Below are 13,830 nucleotides of genomic sequence, written 5' to 3'. Positions count from 1 at the left end.
GTGGGTTAACTTGTTTATTTGAGATTGTTTTTCTTTTTTGAGAAAGGCCTGTATCGCTATAAACTTCCCTCTTAGCACTGCCTTTGCTGTGTCCCATAGGTTTTGAGTGGTTGTGCTTTCATTATCATTTGTCTCAAGGTATTTTTTAATTTCAGCTTTGATTTCCTCATTGATCCATTGTTTTTTCAATAACATATTGTTTAATCTCCATGCTTTTCTTTTTTTCTCCTTTGTTTCTCTGTTGTTGATTTCCAGTTTCATGGCATTGTGGTCAGTAAAGATGCTTGAGATAATTTCTATCTTCTTAAATTTTTTTGAGGTTTCTTTTGTGTCCAAGTACATGATCGATCCTGGAAAATGTTCCATGTGCACTTGAAAAGAATGTATATTCTATTTTTTGGGGGTGTAAAGCTCTGAAAATATCCACCAAATCTAGTTTTTCTATTGTAGTATTTAATTTCTCTGTTGCCTTGTTTATTTTCTGTCTGGAAGATCTGTCTAGTGATGTTAATGCAGTGTTAAAATCTCCAACTATGATTGTATTCCCATCAATATCCCCCTTTATCTCTGTTAGTAATTCTTGTATGTACTTAGGTGCTCCTATATTGGGTGCATATATATTAACGAGTGTAATATCTTCATCTTGTATCACTCCTTTAATCATTATAAAATGTCCTTCTTTATCTTTCTTTATGGCCTTTGTTTTAAAGTCTATTTTGTCTGAAATCAGTACTGCAACACCTGCTTTTTTGGCTTTTCCATTTGCATGGAATATCCTTTTCCATCCTTTCACTCTCAATCTATATGTGTCCTTCTCCCTAAAGTGGGTCTCTTGTATGCAGCATATTGAAGGTTCTTGCTTTATTATCCACTCTGCCACTCTATGTCTTTTGACTGGAGCATTTAGTCCATTAACATTTACAGTAATTAATGATAGATGTGTGTTTATTGCCATTTTGAACTTATCTTTGCAGTTGAATTGGTATATCCTCTTTGTTCCTTTCTTCTTCCTTTTGTGGTTTGGTAATTTTCCTTTGTATTGTCATGGATTTTATTTAATTTTTGTGACTCCCTTGTAAATTTTTGACTTGTGGTTACCCTTTTTTGTAAATCTATTAACCTATACCCGTTTTTAATAAACTGATAATAACATGATCTCAAACCCATCCTACTGTTAAAAAAATTTAAAAAAGAAAAAAAATTCTATATTTCCCTGCCTCCCTCTCCCACTCTCAGTGATTTGTATGTCTTCTTTTATAATTTCGTGTTTTCTGTATTTGTAATTCATGAGTTATCACCTTTCCAGTTGTACGTTTCTCATTTGTGTAGCATCCTGCTGCTTTTCTATTTAGAATAGCCCTTTCAATATTTCTTTTAGTATGGGTTTAGTGTTGCTAAACTCCTGCAGCTTTTTTTTGTCTGTGAAACTCTTTATTTCTCCTTCTATCCTAAAGGATAGCCTTGCTGGATTAAGTATCCTAGGCTGCATCTTCTTTTCATTCAGGGCTTTGAATATATCTTGCCACTCCGTTCTGGCCTGTAGTGTTTGTGTAGAGAAATCAGCTGAGAGCCTTATGGGGGTTCCCTTGTAGTTCACTCTTTGCTTTTCTCTTGCTGCCTTTAGAATCATTTCTTTATCCTTGACTGTGGCCATCTTGATTATGATATGTCTTGGTGTGGGTCTATTTGGGTTCTTCCTGTTTGGGACCTTCTGAGCTTCCTGTACTTGTATATCTGATTCCTTCTTTAAGTTTGGGAAGTTTTCAGTCATGATTTCTTCAAAAACCTTTTCAATTCCCTTTGATCCTTCTTCCCCTTCTGGGACCCCTATTATGCGAAGATTGGGACGCTTTATATTATCCCATAGGTCCCTTATGCTATTATCATTATTTTTTATTTGCTTATCTTGTAGTTCTTCTGAATGGGTGCTTTCTGTTGCCCTGTCTTCTAGATCACTAATTCGTTCCTCTGCATTAACTAGTCGGCTTTGCACAGCTGTTAGATCATTCCTCATCTCTGTCATTGAGTTTTCCCATTTTGCTTGGCTCTTCTTTATAGCTTCAATTTCATTTTTGACATATTTTATTTCTCTAAGCACTATCTCTTTTAATTCCTTCAGCAATTTGATCACTCCTTTTTTGAAATCTTGATCTAGTAGGCTATCGATGTCTATTTCATTGAGCTTTCTTTCAGGGGATTCCTCTTGTTCTTTTAATTGGGAAAGGTTTCTCTGCTTCTTCATCTTGCTCATACCTCTCTGGCACTGTGGTTTATGGAGTATCAGTTGTCTATTTTGGATCTTAAGGATTTTATCTATCTAATGCCTATTTAGGAATAGAACTTAGGAAAAAAAAAAAAAGAAAAAAGAAAAAAAAGAGAAAAGAATAAGAGAGAGAGAGAAAGATTTTTAAAAGAAGGGAGAAAGAGCGTTTGAAAACAATGTATAATGAATAATAGAAGAGCGGGTTGAAGCAGAGTATTAATTGGGTGGAGACGTCCTTTTAAAACCTTTAAAAAAAAAAGGGGGTGGGGAGATGAATATATGTGTTTGAAGCCTGTGTCTATCAATAACAGGACATCAAAACCCAAGAGAAATAGAAATGAATTAAGAAGTAAAAATTAAAAGAGTAATTGAAAATAGAACAGGTAAAAACAGATTAAAACAAAACAAAACAAAAACAGAAAACAAAAAAACAAAACAAAGCAAAACAAAAACCAAAAAAAAAAAAAAAAAAGCGGTTGTCGGTGTTCTCCTGGAGTGTGTGTGCTTTTAATGTGAAGTCCTTCTGTCTTGGTCCTGTTTTGGAAGCTCAGCTTGCTTTCAGAGGCCCTCCGTTGGCGCCCTCTTCTGTGCTGCTCCCAGCACCTGTCGGCAAGCAGATCGCGCCTCCTCCTAACACGGGGTCAGATGCAGCTCTCCTCTGCTGCGGGCGGGCGGGTCACTGCCCCTCCGGATGCCGCAGTCAGATGTTGCAGACTGGCCAGGCAGGAGGGCGGGTTGTGCCCCCTCCCAGCACCTCGGTCAGGGGTTGTGTTCCTGCCTGACAGGCGGGGGGCCGCTCTCCCCCTGCCTGCGCCGCCGGTAGCTCCGCTGCTCTGTGCGGCTGCGCGCTCCGCGCTGGCGCTCCGCCCTGGTCGCGCTCCGCGGGTGGGCTCGGGGAAGACCGAGGGGCAGCCTCGTCCCTGCTCCGAGCCAAGACCCAGCTGCTTGTTTGTCTTTGTGGAGCAAGTTCTCTGGGGGACCAGAATGGAAGGATCCTATCTGCCCAGGGCTGTAGGCCCGTCTCAGTCTGGCCCTTGAGGCTGCTGAGCCCTTCGGTGCGGACGCAGGTTTCGCCTCTGCCCCCGCCTGGGTGCTAAGCGCCGGAGAATATGGCGGCTCTGCCTGGGCCCCGCCCCTCTTCCCCTGAAAAGTTTCCGCGTGTTTTCAGAGATGGGGGTATGCACCCTTCCCCCGAGAGCACATCAACCTTGCTGTTTTATGGAGGGCCCAGGTTGTTCTGTCCTGTACACCCACAGCCCCGGCGCCCAGCCCCTTGCAGTCCCCCGGAGCTGCCTCCGTGCAGCCGCCCCCGTCCTCCGCCCGGCTTGTGCAGCCTGGCCCTGCCCGCCGCTGCCGGCCCGCGTCTCAGGCTGGGTGTCGGGGGGACGCTCTGTGCCCGTTTAACTTAGTTCTGTCAGACCAGGGCTGCTCTGTACAGATCCGAGCCTCGGAGGCTCCCCCTCCGTCCCGCTGGCCTCTCAGTTGGAGAGGGGAGACCCAGCGAGCAAGCGCCAGTCGTCCTTTGCCGCTCCCTCCCCGCGGGACCCGTCCCGCGCTGCTTTGCCTTTTGTTCTTTCTTTTTTCCTTTTCTCCTACCAGATTTTTGGCATCTTTATCTTTCGAAGAGGGCGATGTTCTGTCAGAATTCCGCAGGTGCTCTGGTTGGCTGAGTGAGTCTGTAGATGTGGATCTTGGTGTATTTGTGGGAGAGGGTGACTTACGAGCGTCCTTCTACTCCGCCATCTTGCCCGGAAGTCCTACCACAAAATATTTTATACTTTCCAGTGTGGCTTTTAGAATTGTGTTGCTTAAAAGCCAGATATTTGAGGCTCATCAGATGTCTTTCTGTTGATAACTTTTCATTTTGTCGTGACTGGAGAACGTACTTTGTGTGGCTTCTGTCCTGTGAAAGGCGCTGCAGTGTGCTGCGCGGGCGAGCATGCACACCGTCCTCAGGTGTGAGAGGAGGGTGTTGTTCTTGGGGAAGTGCTACGTAAGTGGCATGTCAGGTTGGCTGACAGTGCTCAGACCGTCCCCGTCGCTGCTGGCTCCCCTGCAGTCTCATCACTGAGCTAGAGGTGCTGAAGTCTCTCTGCATGGTTGACTCACCTCTCTCTCTCTTCAGTTCTGTCCCCTTGGGCTTATTGTATTTTGGTGCATTCGTGTTTATAGTTGTTGTGTCTTCCTGATGAGCTGACCCTTTAATCATTGTGAAATTTCCCTCTTGGTCTCTAGAAACAGTTCTTGTCTCTTTTTAAAGTGAAGTACAGCCAGTTACACTGTGTCAGTCTCTGGTGTGCAGCACAATGTCCGGTCATGCAGATAAACACATATATTCATTTTCATATTCTTTTTCATTAAAGGTTATTACAAGATAGTGAACATAGTTCCCTGTGCTCTACAGAAGAAATTTTTTAAAATCTATTTTTATATAGTGGCTAATATTTGTAAATCTCAAACTCCCAAATTTATCCCTTCCTACCACTTTTCCCTGGTAACCATGACGTTTGCTATGTCTGTGAGTTCTGTGAGTTCATAGTGTCCTCTTTTTAGATTCCACATGAGTGAAATCATATAATATTTTTCTTCCTGGCTTCACTTAGAATGACAACCTCCAGGTCCATCTATGTTGCTGCAAATGGTATTATTTTACTTTTTGTCACTGAGTAGTATTCCATTGTATAAATATACCACAGCTTCTTTATCCAGTCATGTGTTGATGGGCACTTAGGCTGCTTCCATGTCTTGGCTGTTGTAAATCGTGCTGCTGTGAACATTGGGGTGCAGGTGTCTTTTCAAATTAGCATTCCCTCCAGATATATGCCCAGGAGTGGGACTGCTGGATCACATGGTAAGTCTGTTTAGTTTTTGAGGAATCTCCACACTGAACCAATTCTTGCCTTAAAGACCAATCTGTCTCTAATTAGTGTACCCACTACAGAGCTCTTCTGTATTTTCCCCCATCCTTTTACTTTGAAGTGGTTCATGCGTTTGACTCTGAAGTGTGTCTTCTGTGGACAGGATGGTTGGACCCTGTCTTTTATTTTTAAATCCAGTCCAACAGGTTCCACATTTTGATTGTTTATGTACACCATGATCAGTGATGTGGCAGGAATTATGTCTTTTTTCCCTTTAAATTCCATGTTGATTCTGTTCCTCTGTTGCTGCTCTCCTGCCTCCTTGTGTGTTGAACAGCTGCTTTTGGTGCACAATCGTAATACCATTATGGACCCCTACCTTCAAAAAGCTAGTTTTAGTGGTTCCCCTAGGGTTGTTTTTTCTGTTTATCTTAATGCACCACAGCCTACATTAGATTATTACTTACTTGGGGTAAAATGTAGAAACTATCCCACCGTACAGTCCCATCTCCTCGCCCTCTCTTGTGCTGTTACTGTCGTATGAAATCTCTGCAGGAAGCCCCAGATGTCCTGCTGTAACTGCCTCATGCAATCATGTCTTTCAAATTAAAAGGTGAGAAAGGAAAAATATATTTCTGTAATGTTTTGTATTTACCCACATATTTATCTTTTCCAGTGATTCTTCAGATTCCAGTTAATATTTTTTTTTTAGCCTTAAGGACCTCCTTTAGTGCCATTCCCAACAAATCCCGTCTTTATCAGAGAAAATCCTTCCTCCACGTTCATTGGTGAAGGATGGTTTTACGGAGCGTGGAACTATTGGTTCACTCTTTTTTTGCTTTCTGCACTTTGAAAACATCACTGCGCTGTGTTCTGGTCTCTGTTGTTCCTGGTGAGTATTCAGCCACTAGTCACGCTGCTGGTGCTCTGTACACGGCGAGGGCTTTTCCTTGCTGTTTCCAAGGTTTTCTCCTCGTCTTCCAGCTGTTAGACACGTGCAGCTGGTGTGGGGCTCCACGAGCATCCTGCTTGAGACTCACTGAGCGTCCTGGGTTGGCAGGTTGTTTTGGGGTCATTATTTCTTCAAATTCTGCCTTCTGCTCCTGCCCCACCCCCCTCCGACTCCCTTACATGTGCGTGGCTCACCGGGTGGCGCCCTGCAGGTCTTGGGGATCTTCACTTTTTCTAAACGTGGTTTTCCTTCCTGTTGTTCGGACTGGATAATCTCTGTTGACCTGTTTTCAATTCAGATTCCCTGTCAGCTCAGACCTGCTGCCGAGTCCTAGTGGATTTTCCGTTTCAGTTACCGTACTTTCTAATCCCAGGATTTTCATTTAGCTCTTTCAAAACATAATTCTCTTTATTCACATTGTCTATTTCTTTACTCATTGTTGTATACTTTCCTTGAATTTTTAAAATAATTTTTTAGTTTTTTAAAAAAATACTAGCTGCTTTGAAGTCTGTGTGCACAGTCACCCACTGGAGCCACGCGGGTGGTGTGGGCAGGCTGCTCTGCCTGCCTTCACATGGCCATTTCTTTGCGTGCCTCCTAATTTTTGATCAAAACCAGGACACTTGAAGTATGCCACAGCAGCGCTGGGCCCCGCTCCCACCCGGGCCGTGTGCCCAGGCGCCAGCTGCTCGGGGCGGGGGCGCCTGCCCACGGCGACCCCCAGCCAGCTACAACTTTTGCTTATTTTTATGTTGGCTACTGTTTCTTGGGTCTCCGTCTGCTTTCTCCTTTATTTCACTATTTTTTCTTTTATAAAGTGTCTGTGGATAATACTCTTTCAGTCCTTGCAGACCCAAGGCCTTCATTCTGCCTTTGACCTTTGAAGCGCAGCTGAGCTCTTTTCAGGATCATGGAGTCAGATCCTCACCCCGCCCCCCCAAACCCACGCTTTCCTGAGTCAAGAGGCGCAGGCGAGTCTGACGCTTACCTGAGTCTTCTTTTCAGCTTAACTGATTTCCCCTGGTCCTGCAAAACGTTTTCTTAATCCTTGGTTCGTATCTCGGTGTCCAGGTGAGGGATGTTTGTTTTGTTTTACTGGAACTTACAGGGCATTTTACCATGATTTTCATCCTTTTAATTTGGACTTGTTGGTCTTTTGCACAGAGCTCTGCTGTGTCTTCCACACCCGAGAGAGTCTTCCACTGTGACCACTGTGGTCACAATTGTTAGTTAAGTTTAATTTTAAGCTGCACATCATTTTTCTTTTCTAGAAATTCTTATGATTTCCTGTTCTATTTTCATGAATGATAGCTTTGTTAATATTATTAAAATACACGCATAAAAGCACTCATGTGCTGTAAAAAACAAGACCAGTCTCTTACACTCACTGGCCGACACTCACTGGCCGACGTAAGAAATCAGACATTATCGATACTTTCTTATTTTCCACGTGCCCTTTCCCAGCTCTTCCCCTCACCCACAGATAACCACCGCCCCAGATTTTGTCTTCCACATGTTTTTCTCTGTGGTTTTACTGCACGTGTATATAATCTTCTGTAGCTTTAGTTTTTGCTCAGTGTTGATGAGAGTCAACCATGTCTGCGTCTCTGGCTGTAGGGCTGCACCATCATTTATTAATGGGCATTTGTGTTGTTTATGCTTTGCTGTTTTAACCACGTCATTGTGCACACAACATGTTCATATGTCTTCTTAGAAACATGCAAGACTTTTTCCATAAGATGCACACCAAGGGTTAGGACTGACTGGTAGTGCCTCCACGCCTGGAGTCCTGCTTCATAGTCAGACTTACCTTTCACACCAGGTTAGTAATAATCTGTCTCGTAGAGGTTTTAACTTGCATTTCACTGTTTACTAGTGAAGTTGGATTTTTTTAATAAACTTGGTAATTTCTTCTGTTATGAAAAAACTTCCCCTTGAATTTTAGTTTTGTTTTGCTCTCCTGTTCTTACTGCTGCCCCAGTGGTGTGCATGTGTGGTATCTTCTGGCCTGACTTGTCTTCTCACCCTCTTAATGGTGTCTTAAAAAAAAAATAGCATCTTTTAATGGACAAGTTATTTTGAATTTTATAAATTATCCACCTCTTCCCAGATGACTTAAATTTTTTGCCTTATTTAAGAAATCTCTTCCTACCCCAAGGTCATAAAATGATTCCATAGTTTCCTCTAAAAGATTTACCTTTTTGTTTATCTCATTTAAAATTTTAACCCATACAGAACTTCTTTTCTGCAGGAGGGGAGGAATCTGATTCCATTTCCTTCCGTGGGGCCCGGGCCCGGCTGCTGTCTGCACACGAGTCTCTTTTGGGGTGACTGGGATCTTTACTGAAGTTGCACTTAGGGGTGAAGTAATGCTTTCAAAGAACCAATGTTCTTTGTTGCTTTTTTGGATTTCTATATTGTAGGTTTATTTTGTTTCACTGTGCTCTAATTCCCTTTTTAAAAAAAACTAGGTTTAATTTGCTTTTCTTTTTCTAACTTCTTCAGCTATTTAGGTAACTTGATTTCCAGGCATTCACTATTTTATAGTAATGTTTATTTTGGCTACAAATGTCCTATCGTCACTAAAGTATATCCCCCAAGTTTTAGACATTGCGTTTTTATGATGTCTCAGCTAGAAATGTTTCTATTTCCTTTTTTGATCCATGGGTTATTCCAAACACTTTAGGATCTTTTGTTACTGGGTTCTGTCTCAGTGCCGTCACCATCAGAGAATATCTGCTGTGTAATTTCTGTCCTTTGTTGAGATTTGCTTCAGGGTCCAGCACATGTGAATTCTGGTAAATGTTTCAGTGCACTTGAAAAAACAAAGTGAATACGTATATTGTCAGTTATGTCAACTTCATTCCTACCCCCCCATCCTCTGTTTCTATCAGTTACTAGAGGAAGTCTGTTAACACCTCCAGGTGTGATTCTGGATCTGTTTCTCCTCCTCTGTGTCTGTGTCTGTGTGTCAGGGCTACGTGTCAGAGACGTGCAAGGTCAGCATTGGTTTATCTTGCTGAGTTTGTCCTTTTACAAATAGGTCTCCTTTCGTCTCTGGGAGGAGGCTTCAGAGGAGAACATTACAGTGAGCCAAAAGCACAAGTCTCAGGTGCGCGGCTGCACCCGTGTTTCTCTCTGCTCCGATCGCGAGGGAGACCGTTTCTGCCGCCCCGGGAAGCAGCCCGCCCCCTGCAGGCCAAGCACCAGCCTGAATCTGCCACCTTACAGGGGTTTTCCCGTGGTGGCCTGCACATCCCGCAGCCACAGCGTGCGCCCCTGCATTGGCCTCTCCTGCTGCGTGGAGGAACTTCAGGAGGTCTGTTACCACGTATCTGTTACACTGTGGATGTGCCACAGTCCGTTTGTCTGCTCTCCCACTGATCTCTCTTCGTGCCTTTTTCCAGGGTTCTTGCGGGGGGAGGTCATTACGGGTAAATTTCTATTAACTTCTCTGCACAGGGCTGCTTTCATTGGCCCGCGCCCTCATTCCTCTCGGCAGGTGAACTCCTGGGCAGCAGGGTAGCACAGACTTTTACCTGCCATGTTTCCAAAGTGGTTGCCCATTTCTTAGCTCCTACCAGCAGATACATGAGCCTTTGGTTTGTACCCGCAGATGCTTGGATCTGTCCACCGGTCACCTCAGCTGCTCCCCTGGGATGCGCGGGCATCACACGCTGCTTCCAGGGCCTCCCCTGACGGGCAGCCATGCTGAACGCCTTTCCACACTTTGGCCATTGGGGTGTCTCCTTTGTGAAGTGCCTGTTCAGATGTGTATTTTCTCTCCATTTACAAGAAACTGTTTTTCTCACTGGTTTGCAGGTTTCTTCTTTTTTTTCCCCCTCCAGACGAGGTGCCGGATGCACGTATTGCAAGTATCTTTTCCCGGTCTGTGGCTTGCATTTTCTCTGCTTCAGTGTTGTATTTTGGTAAGAAGTGTTTTAACATTAATGTGTTCCAGTTCATCATCTTCCTCTGGCAGGGTTTGGGCTGTCTGTCGGGGAGAGCGCCGCGTGGCGCTGTTTCCACTCTGTGACGATGTCACTTTGCGTCCTCTACCGCCCACGGCCGCCTCCCTTGTTGAAGGTGGGGTCCGCCTGACTCTTGCTCTTATGAAGATGATGTGCTTCCTCTGGTTGCCCTTAATAATATTTCTCCTTTCTCCGGCCTCCAGCGTCCTGTGCTGCGACGCCCCCAGACGCGTGCATTTCTCGTGTTGTGCGTTTGTAAGGCTTGCTGGGTCTGTGACCCGGTATCTGCAAGTTTTAAAAGTTCTAGGTCAGTGTTTCTCTCCAGATACTCCGTCTGCTCACAGTCCAGCCCTCTCTCCCTCCCCCTGGGGTCCTCACGACAAGTCAGATACTGTCACTGTAACCTCCATCTTGTATCTCGCACTTTTTCTTTTTCTTTTTTGTGCTTCAATCTGGACATTTTCAACAATCCATCTTCTGACTCATGCGTCTTCTCTTCTGTGGTGTGTTCAGTGTCCTGTTAACTGTCCCAGTGAATCATAATGTCAACAGTGTTTCTCAATTCTAAGATTTCCACTTGATTTTTCTATAGATTCCAAATACCTGGTTTAAATCCTAAGCCTTTCCATTTATTTTCTTCACAATATTAATCATAGTTACTTCACTGTCCTGGTCTGAGAATTTCAGTGACTGAATTCCTCGGTTCTCCTTCTACCGTCTGCCTCTTCGCTTGGTTCTCACCATTGGGTCCCGTTTCCTGGCCCATGCTAACCTTTTTGTTTAGCTGAGACGGAACTGACACATGACCCTGGCTTCAGGCGCACAGCCTGGCTGCTGTCTGTACACCCTGCGCAATGATCGCCCCGTAAGTCACCGCCCACGGCCGCGGCGCCACTGTTCTTTCCTTGCGTTAAGAGCTACTCTCCTAGCAACTCAGACGCGCGCACAGTGTTAACGCCAGTCACCACGCGGCACGCCGCGTCCCCAGGCCTCGTCTCGTAACTGGAAGTTGGCACCTTTTAACCACCTTCACCTGTTCGCCCAATCCCTGCAACCACCCATCTGTTTTTTGTATCTATGACTGTGTTGGGTTTGTTTTTTTTGGCTTTTTAGATTCCACAACTAAATAAGATGATACAGTATTTGTCTTTTTCTGTCTTATTTCACTTGGCGTAATCTTCCCTTTAATGTCAAACCTCTACCTTTTTGTCTAAAGCAGTTAAAAAAAATATATGGCATGTTGTTAGCTCTACCAGGAACCCGCGTGCTGAGAGCCCTCCGAGGGCTGGCTCAGCCCACTTCCCGGGGCCGCGGTCGGGCTGGGCTTCGCTGGCCCCACTTTCCTTTTAAACCTCCCCTCCTGCTTCCTTTGTATAGAGCAGGTTTTCTTTTGCTGATTACTCAAAAGCTATACGTTGTTTTTAATGCGGTTGTCTGAAGGACCACATTCATTTTAACATGTTCCCACTGAGTTCTGAAGCTTCTGTTTTATATTGGTTTCCTCTGTAGGACAAGTAGCACTTATAAGCCTTGTACTGCCCCCCCCCCATTTTGTATAAAGTCGCTAGGACTTCAGCGCTAGACACATTTTACTCTCTGGTCCTTTTGGGGCAGAACTTTACAAGGATGCTGGACACCATTGCTTGCTAGTTTTGCCCAAATGCTCCCAGACTTTCTCCTCCACATTGCGTTTTCTTCCAGGCGTGTTTCCAAAAGGCCTTTGGGTAACACCTCCCAAGGCCTCGGGCACCTGGGGCTGGGCGCTCACAGGCAAAAGGACAGCTGGGCTGGGCATGGACTCCCAGGTTCAAGGTCTTTCCTCCTGTGCCCTGTGCTGCTGCTGCGGAAGCTGAGGCCGGCCCGACGCCTTCTTCCACAGGTGGCCTGCGCCCCTTCTCTGGAAGTCCGCAGGCTGCCTCTGCTGCCTCGCATTTCGTCAGCAGCGTGTCCAGGCGTGGAGTTCTCCTCATCTGCTCTGACGCGCATTCTCTCTTCAAGCTTTCCTCATCTCACTTTCCCCTCCTTTTGTGACGTTGCCACCTCTGTTTCCAACCTCTAAACCCAGGTTTGTAATGTGCCTTTTCATTCCAGGCTGCTTCCTGGGAGCAGAGTCAGGCTGACTCTCCAGGCCCCTGGCTCGCTCCGTGGCGCATCTCCCTCCCTGTGCTGTCGGCTCCAGTATTTCTTCTGCTCGGTCTCACTCTGCCTCGTATTGCTAATATCTTCACCTGCCTTTTAAGAATGATTTTGTTTCTTAAATTTCAGTCCCATTCCTTCCAGTAAGTGGGCTTCATCTGTCCAGTCCGTGGTCTCTTAGGTGAGGCACGCTAGTTACCGTGGCTCTGAGTCCGGGCTCCCCCCGCAGGCTTCAGCCCCGGATCGGCGCCAGGGCAGAGAACCCCAGGCATTCAGGTCACACTGCTGCCCACTGTTTTCACTTTACCAAGTATCTCTTTTGGTCAGAACTGCAACCTTCAACCCGGAGGCAGCAGCACGGAGGCGGGCCGTCTCCCGAGGCTGTAACCCCCCAGCTCTGGGGTGGGGAAGGCGCGGGGCTTCCACTTCTATTAACAGCGGACTGGCTAATTCAGACCAGCCTCCCACTGAGGACAACTATAAATACTGGACAAAATGTTAAATATTCTGACTGAAGCCACGTGTGGGCCTCAATAGGGTCTGAGCTTAGACGGCCCAGCAGCCTTCTGGAAGGCACTCGAAGGCCTGAGCCCCTCACCCAGGACCCTGGGCTGCCTCTGCCTCAGTCCCCGTTGCCTGACAGTCTTTTCTCTCACGTGTGTGAGTCAGTTACTTTGTATTCTCTTGCAGAAATTCCTCAAAGATCCAAAGTCAAGACGTTGGTTTCAGCCTGAAGACAGAGTTTATATATGAGCCAAAGTCACCGTCTTGAGCTAGGTGTTTTTGTTTTACAGCAAAAAAAAGGGTTATCCTGCCAACGTTAACAGGTGAATGGAGCGCGGGCTGCGCTGCACAGTGTGAACAGGCGAGGACGCGTGGCAGCTCGCCCTCCTCCCGCCCGCCTTTTCTCTCTTCTCTCTCTTCCCTCCGTGCTGTTTTCACTCCCAAAGGAAACCGGCAGACCATCTCTGGGCTCTGGGGAGAAGAGGGTGACACGCCCCACACGCTCAGCACTCCGGCGACCCCGGTTGCAGTGGCTGTCCTCGTGGCGTCAGGTCACGCGTGTGCCACGTCTGTACCCTATGAACCACAACAGCCGCAGCGCCTCCCACTTCTGACCCCCGAGAATTCCATCCACCAGGTGCCGCATGTTCCAGTCGCAGCTCCGGCGTCTGGCCCCGAGTCCACTGTGGACGGTGCAGGCTGCCAGGGTCCTGTGACGCACAGGCAGCTCCCGGCCCGCAGTCCCGTCCCCGAGGCCTTCTTGCTGGATACACACTGGCAGGTGGTGGCGAGGGTCCTCGTGTGGGAAATGACTGGGGTCTCTTTCCCCAGAAAAACATCACGGGAGCCTACCAGGTCGGCAAGAAGCCTCCCAAGCCTGCGGTGACGGTGGCCAAGATCTCGGCCCCGGCCACAGACGCAGTCCACAACTACAGCATCCAGGCCCTGAACTCCACCGAGCTGGCCAGGAAGGAGCTGTACCGGCAGATGGCCAAGGTGAGTGACGGGCGCGGCGCGGGGGGCCGGGAGCGGCCCAGCGCCTCCCCTCCAGCCGGGACGGGGACGCGGGGATGATTCAGCGCGCTCCCGCGTCCTCTCTGACCAGACCGCCTGTGGGGCTGCAGGGCATCTCCAGGGTCGGGGGAG

The 13,830-nt window shown here is 46.7% G+C and overlaps 1 protein-coding gene across 3 annotated transcripts in view; it reads left to right on the top strand.

Annotated features, from left to right (window-relative positions):
• CFAP92 (cilia and flagella associated protein 92 (putative)) overlaps positions 1 to 13,830 on the top strand; it is a 53,061-nt gene that overhangs the window by 36,897 nt on the left and 2,334 nt on the right. For all 3 annotated transcript variants that reach the window (XM_072941958.1, XM_072941957.1, XM_072941959.1), the window contains one exon: positions 13,516 to 13,680. In XM_072941958.1, the coding sequence (XP_072798059.1) occupies positions 13,516 to 13,680 (165 nt within the window). The remainder of the gene's footprint in view (positions 1 to 13,515; positions 13,681 to 13,830) is intronic.

The sequence above is a fragment of the Vicugna pacos genome, chromosome 17, assembly GCF_048564905.1.
Source record: "Vicugna pacos chromosome 17, VicPac4, whole genome shotgun sequence".
NCBI classification, from domain to species: Eukaryota; Metazoa; Chordata; class Mammalia; order Artiodactyla; family Camelidae; genus Vicugna; species Vicugna pacos.
This window is presented reverse-complemented; position numbering and strand designations above follow the sequence as displayed.